General features: G+C 36.7%; 1 protein-coding gene across 1 annotated transcript in view; it reads right to left on the reverse strand.

Moving 5' to 3' along the window:
• Nucleotides 1-7,935, reverse strand: part of INSC (inscuteable homolog (Drosophila)) — a 59,766-nt gene that overhangs the window by 17,139 nt on the left and 34,692 nt on the right. Inside the window, 1 exon segment of the mRNA XM_009995413.1 lies at nt 2,050-2,221. Within this exon segment, the coding sequence (XP_009993715.1) occupies nt 2,050-2,221 (172 nt within the window).

The following is a 7,935-nucleotide window of genomic DNA, read 5'->3' on the forward strand; positions in this document are numbered from 1 at the left end:
TCTTCCGAAGTTACACGTCTTCACAGAATCACGTTCTATTTTGAATGCTCACATTTCTTAGGAGATTATATATTACTAAAATTCCTACAATTTCCTACTACAATCAGGGCAATGTTCCATCCGCTAAAATCTTCTGGGTAGGCTGTTCAGATTGTCCCTTGACTGTGGTACATTGTAATAACCTGGAAAATAATCTTAAATAAGTCAGGTCAGATGCCTCTAGCAGTCTAGTTACAGCAGAACCAAGCTCAGCACAAGTTAATTCCACTGACTGGATTCAGGGCAGGTGTAGAGCACAATATTTGTTGCTGGACAGTCTGGTCATCCAGAACAAATTGTTTCCTTCATTTCAGTGCACAAGTTCTGTTTGGGCATATCCAAGCCACTGCACATTCCTCAGCCTCTGGCCCTACCATGCTCTTTCCTATTTCTATTTAAACAAACAAACAAACAAACAAACCCAACAACCAAAATAAACAAACAGAAAACACCAGTACCAAAACCCCAATAAAAAAAAAGAACAAACAAAAACAGGAAAAAACACACCAAACAAACCAAATAAAATAAAACAAGAAAACCCACAAAACAAAAAACAAAACCACGAACCAAATAAAAACATGCTAGAAAATTAAAGTGCTGTAGTTTAACTGTAACCATTGGGCTCAGTAGAGAAATATCTAGATATATTGATGCGTTATGCATAAGAAATCAAACTAGATGACCCAAATTATACCTGAAATAGATATATAGTAGAAATAGTTGAAAGCTTCTGTTATTTGAGAAGGATGGAGGACAATGATAGAATTAAAGATGCCATTCTATAGAAAGTCATCAGAAATATCAACTTATTTTGCTGAAGGGTCCTCACTGACCTAGGTTAAGGACAAGCTTGCTGTTACCTTTGTCTCATTTTACCATGTATTGGAGGCCTAGATAAGATAGACAGAACTTCTACTGTCCTGTAACAATGCCTACAGGTTATGCTATATTGTACTTTTCCTCTGGAGTACCAAATGCAAATGTAGATGCAGTGATGACCTTGAGTTCTAGCAAGTTTAGAAAATGTAGCAGGCATAAATTTTAGTAACTATTAGAAACCGCTTTTCTACAGAAAAACATGGCACAAGAGGATACTTTGCTGTACAGTGTCCTGGTTTGAGCCAGGATGAAGTCAATTTTCCTTTTACTGATTTCTTTTTTCCTTCAGTAAGCTTTTTTTTAACTAGTAGGAGAGTGTTTCAATTAAGACAGATAAAAGTGGAATGTTTTTCTAACCGCTGGACCTTCAAGGTCACACCTTTACTCTGCTGGCTCAGATACTATGGGGAGATCTATGACCCCCCTGTAAGAGGCTGAGTTAGACAGACAGTAAAACTGGCCAGAGATATTCCATTCCATATATCTACATAAGCTCAGAGGAAGGTCAGAGATCACAGAAGATAACTTCCTTTCTTCTTCTTCTTCCCTTCTCTTCCGTCCATCATCATCGACCCGCAGGCTCAAGCTCTCCTGACCCTCATCACTCTGTGCTTTCTCCAGCAGCTCCAGGATTTCTTGGGACTGTTCCAGCTAAGGAGATGCTGTGGGAGTTGCTGGGGGTGGGGGGAGGCAAGAGGCTTTTGCACGTACCTGAACACATTTGTATATAATTGTATAGATTTTCTTTTGTCATTATGTTAAATCAAAGCTGTCTAGTTCAGTTTTCAATCCAGCCAAGTCTCTCTCTTTTTCTCTCCCTGGGTGGGAGGGGGAGGGATCGAGAGCATTGTCAAACTTGAGTCAAACAGTGACACTGAGTCTTTTTTGTGGCTCTAATGGTAGAATTTCACTCAGATATTATTTTGACAAATATACATAAATTCTATTCTGGAGTAAAAAATAGTGTGTCACTGCAGAATGTTCCGATTCAGAATTAAAAATGATTGAGTTATTTTATCTGTCAAGGAAAGAATGACAAACATTATTTAGGGAATATTTCTAATTAAAGAGAATCCTACTCCAACCTGTCGTTTGCACTGGAACTCCTCAGAAGTCCCATAAAGAACTTACTGACAAGTGCTGTTACAATTTCTTCCATATTTTCCAGAAAGTTGCTGAGATGCTGAGTGAACGTGAGATGTGGAGATGTGATCTGTGCAATTACTGCTGCTGCTTCTGCATGAGTAGCTTCAGAATGGGTGTTATCAGTAAGAATGTCAGCCAGGCACAATATCCCATCAACCTGTGAAAAAACAATAGGTATAAGTTAGAAACACTCCAGGAGATACTTTTGCAACCAGAGATGGGTTTGCAGTTCTCTTTTTCTTGGTTGTGGTTAAGCTACTCAGTTAATTTTCCAAAAATTACGTAAACCTGGTTGCATTTATGACATAGGAAGTTTCAATTTAGCAAATAAATATGAATGCAGCACAAAAGTTTGTTCATCAGCAAAAAGTCTTGCATTTCATTCTCCCTTAATGTTTCTGCTGAGTTTATTTTGGTCAAATGAACAAGTTATTTTCTGACAGACACCTCTAATTAAACATTAATCAAAAAAATAAGCTCTGATAAACAAACGTTAACTGCTACTATGCCACAGAATAATTTAAGCTCTTGTCTGAGTGTGTCCTGCTGTGCGACTCAAGCCTGAGTGTACAATAAATTCTTGCACAGACTAAGTTTTTGCCCTTTTTTCTCAGAATTTATCACAAAGCCAATGCAGGATCAAAAGTACTATTAAGTACCAAACTGCACCTGATGAGCTTGCACAGCACTCACATCAAAGCTAGGTCCATATAGGCCTGGTTTATGTAGAAGAGAAAGAACGTTTCATGTTTTTAGGCTGTCTGAAGTGTTGTAAGTTCATTCCTTACACAATTTAGGCAGGTACATCACACACACATGCAGTGCTGTGGTGATAGGAGGCTCACTGACACAATGAAAGACTGACACAGAGCACAGCCAAGGGGATGGCTTGAACTGCAGAAATGTTAAATCTGTTAACAACTAAAGCCAGCAAAGAAGATTCTCTTCACAGACATAATCTGTGAACTTTCAAATCAACAGGACTGTGTTTCTCCCCCTGTTTAGCATGTCCTGCATAATTCATCACATTGTCAAGCAGGTAGGTAGAGGTGACAGAGCATGAAGATAGATGGAATTATGGACATCTTTATGTCAAATCCACACAAATTCACAAATTAAAACATTTATATTAATTAAATTAATGTAATTGTAGAGACACTTTACAAATTATCAGAGTTTTTGCAAGCTCCACAGAGCAACTGTTTTAAAAACTGGCTTTGTTTGTTTATTTATTTTAAGTTTTGAAAATGTGTGGTGTCAATTGCCTTATACATGGCTTGGACACTTGGTAGGTACAAAGACTTATGAAAGCTTAGTACTGAAATAGAATTTAACAGTCAAACGAAACCAAACCCATGGTTGTGTTGTACATTCATCAGCTCTTTCCTTAGGCCTGTTATTCAGACTGCATTCTCTGTCTATTCAAATCTTCCTGAGAACATGCAGATGAAGTCCTATCCATTATCTCCATAAAGGGTTTTTAGCAAATCTCTTATATGCATTGTTATTTTATTTAATTAATACAGAATGTTGAGTTATCTTAATTACTTCTCCTGCAATGGAAATAAATTATTTGATAAGCACTGTCAGTTGCTGTATTTTACAAGAAAAGCTCTCAGATTGATGGGAGCAAAAATTACCCTCTGGAAGATCATTCATTGGGATGTACTTTTTAATAGGCAATAGACTACAACATTGTAACTCTAATAACATAGATAAATACAAAAGAAATTATATCTCTATTTCTCATCACATTACAAATGGGATTTAGTATAGAACTGAAGTACTGGCAAGAACAAGAATAATAAATTTTCAACATTAAACTTTTTCTTGACAAGCTTTCAACATTAATCTACCTACAGCAAAATATTTCCTCCTAGTTATGGCAGAGTTCTACAGCTTGAAACAGCAGATTCACATAATTCACTTGACTTCAAGGTATATTAATAGATCTCAGTGTCAAGAATATGAATATGTCCTCACAAAATGATTTAGTAGCCAAAGTGTGCTAGACAATATCATATGCAAAAACCCCCAACTTTGTCACCTTGAAACCTCCCCAGATCACACCTTGTCTGGGGTCCAAAGGATGCTAATAACAACAGTCAGTATAGAAAGTTAAATATATTCCAAGGCCTTAAAAAGAATACTTCACAAGAAACTTCTAAGATCTGGTAACAGGATGCAGCACTCTTCAGCTCTAAATTTACTAGTTATAATTCCCTTGGCCAACTCTTAATTCAATGACCTCAACAAAATTACTTTAGAGTAGTTTTATGCTATTTGAGAACAAGTAATGGCTTATGAAAGACAGATACAAGGACATGGTTAGATTTTTTATACCTGTAACTCGAAATACAAGCTTCCAACAATAGAAAGGCCATAACTCCACTTTTAAATTACATATTTGATTTTTTTTATTTACTAAGTATTTACTTTTGGAAGTTGGAAGTTACCAAATTGTAAATAGAAGTGGATTTTATTCAGCATAAAGATAATATACATATTTTGGATCCATGAAAGCCAGCACTAGTTAGTTTTTCTCCTTTCTATTCAGAATCATGTAAAATGCTACAAACTCAGCCTGATATTTACTCTATACACTTTTGTCTCCTATCTTAGATATAGAAAATAAAATAAAATCATTCTACTACAGCAGGCAACCCCATTTATAAGTGTCTAGCAATAAATTTTAAAATGACTGGGGAACAATCTAATAAAAGCACTTCAACATCCAAAAAGAAATTGCTGCTCAAAGCATTTTTATAATTAGCTTTCACACTGAAAGGAGCTTTGGATGGCTGCCCTGTTTTCTGTTTAATTTTGGTGAAGTAATCAGCTAAATGTCAGATCTGTTCACCACCTTGGCAATACAAAAGAACCAGCTAGCCAGATGATGCAAACAAATGAATTCCATGAATGCAACAAGATGCTGTGGAGACCCTGCATTTGAGGAATGGTGGTCAGTAAATACTTGATCACTAATATTTCAATATTGATAAATGGAAAAATGCCAGGAATTTACATCTTTATGAGCATAGCCCTGTTACAGAAACCTAATACAAGTAACAAAACAAATATGTGACTGCTTTACTGCCTAGATCAAGTCTTCTGAAAGGAAAAAAATTGTTTTCTCTGTAACAGGAAAGAATGAGTTCTGGAGCAGCTCTCTTCTTTCTTCAGTATACCTGTTCTTCCTCCTAAAAACATTAAATAAAACTAGGAATCTATTCAATATAACAATACAGGACTTGGGATGGATTGTATTAATGACTTCATTATCTGAAATATTACATGCAGCAACAGTCAACTCTCCACTTTCCACAGGAACATTCCAGGCAGACTTTCCATGCCACTCTGGAAACCAAGACCCATTGTCTTCTATTTAATAACATCTGTCTTCATTTGTATAAAATGCTGCTGAAGGCCTTTTCTCATACTATGACTTTCTCTAACATTTCTGTTTCCCCACTTTCAACAGTCAGATGACCTCTACATGTTGGTAAACTTTAAGTTTCTTCACAACTGGGTGTTTCTGGTAAGCAGCACAAGTAGGTTCCAAAGCAGTTTTAAAGGAAGAATGGAAGGGAGATGTTGAGAGACAGATATAAGACAGAAAATGTGGAAAAAATTCACAAAGGGAATTGCCTGTTAAACATGTCTCAACCTTCCTAGGAGTGTAGAAGAGAATTTCAGAAGCAAAAGCTGCATCAAACAGTCAAGAACTGACAGATCAGAGTTGTGTTTGGTTTATGCTTTCACACATGCTGCATATTAGCACCTCAAAATTGAAGCTAGGACAGGTTTACTATATAGGTGAAGACATGAACATTAGCAGACTAAATAGAAACTGTATAGCTACCTAAAAACACAAACATTAAAATCTATAGGATAAGGAAGAGGAAGACCCAGAAGGAAGGAAAGAAAAATTATCATATTTAGAAAGTATTTGAATCCCCTGCTCAACATTCTTTGAACACAATCTACTTCATTCCCCACACCATTGCATGAACCATGACGTCAATTCACTATTCTCAAACTCTGTTGAAAATGTCATCCAGGAGAATCCATATACCATTTTTTTGATGACTTGTTACTTATGGAATGATTTCCTGGTCACCAAGGCTGATATATCCTATGTGAACTTCCATAACTTATTCAGCACCTGTAGAAGGCCTACAAGTCTTGTTGAATTTCTATATTGAAAGAAAGGAAAAGGACAAAGGTATTCTACCTTGCACACAATGGTATTTTATATTTGAACAGTTGCCCTGCCAACTGCTCTGCAGTCCAAAACGGCCTTAGCTCCACTAACTGAGAACGGTTCTGATTTATACCAGCTGAAGAGTTGGTCAGCTATTTTTAAAATGAGATGCTATATAAATAGAGTGATGCCATTAAAATGCCCACAAATACTATTCCAAGCAATCAAAGCTACTGCAACAATTCTGTGGCAGCAGCAGTGACTAACGAACAAAACTGCAATAATGTGTATAACTACTGCTGTAGAACAGTGGCCATGGGACCTGATTAATAAGCCATATTGTATATTCCACAGAATAGTGTTGGGCTGAATAAAGGTTTAATAGTTTCTACCTCAGTAGCTCTAAAACTGCTGGCAAGAACCTTAGCTTTGTATCTAAATTGTCTGTAAGTGGGTACTTTGGTTCATGGTAACTTATACTGAAACTTACTGTTTAAACTTCCCTCCTTCAAAATGTGGCCAAAGGATAAATAGAATGTAAACCTTTTCTCCTTATGACACCTAGGGAAAGCATTCAAGCAGTCACCTCACAGCACATGTTCTTTGGCACTCAGATGCTCTAAGCTTGTTGCACATAAATAGTACATTTGTTTGTCAAAGAGGTAATAGAAAATAAGGAATTTTATAGAAACGATGGACAAAATCAGTAAGATCGACATCCAGACTTCTTTCTTGTCTGTGGTTAAAGGATAATGGAGTAGCTGACTTTGAACTCCCTCAGTTTTGAGGACTGACATGAAGGGTAAGCCTGTCATTTTAAAGTATCACTTCTGCAGCTGATAAAAGAAACCAGGAACTGCACTGCTATTAGACTAGCAGCTCCCATATTCCCAGTCCCATAAATCACAACTTCAAAATATCCTCTACAAACACAGGTAAACCACCCAAAGGATACATTTAACTTTCCTGCCTCCTCCAGTTCTACAGGATAGCTGCTGAGGGGGCACAAAGGGTAAAAGAGACTGCAAAGGAATTCACTTGCAGTTATGTAGAAGTCTTCAGTAGTACAGATCCTTCTACTCAACCACTGTTGGTGTTTACAGAATTGAGACACATGGATAAAACAGAAGGAAAAGTACTGAGCATTAATTAGTACAGAGGCATGGGGGGAGAAAAGGCATTTGCAATGGCCTTTGTACTCAGCATTTGTTAGATTCTCTTTCTCCTATTCTGTCCCATCTAAAAGACCATCGCAGTCATGACTGTTACCTGTAATCTCAGAAGCATAAAAAATTAGGGGAGAACTGAAGTTATATGAAGAAGTCATGAGATTAAATTCTTCAAGTATGTGACATATAGCAGGAGGCAATGATTTTTTCAGATTCTTTTGCCCTACATTTTTAAGGGCTGGATATACTGGCGTGTTTTTACGTTGCAGAAATCTATTCCTATTTGCAGCATCTTGATATCTACCTTACAAATTCCAGAAAGTGTATGGTTGTTTCTTTTAAATAATGGATATGGCATTATATATTATACTTTGGGGTCTGAATTCCATTAAAATAAAGCCACACAGACACAAAAAGGACTCAGCAAGAAGATGAGAGGAACTGTCATGTGTTATATAAGAATGCTGAATAAAACACTGGAAGCTGAAGTCTGAATTA

The sequence above is a fragment of the Chaetura pelagica genome, unplaced genomic scaffold (genome assembly GCF_000747805.2).
Source record: "Chaetura pelagica isolate M959 unplaced genomic scaffold, ChaPel_1.0 scaffold94, whole genome shotgun sequence".
NCBI classification, from domain to species: domain Eukaryota; kingdom Metazoa; phylum Chordata; class Aves; order Apodiformes; family Apodidae; genus Chaetura; species Chaetura pelagica.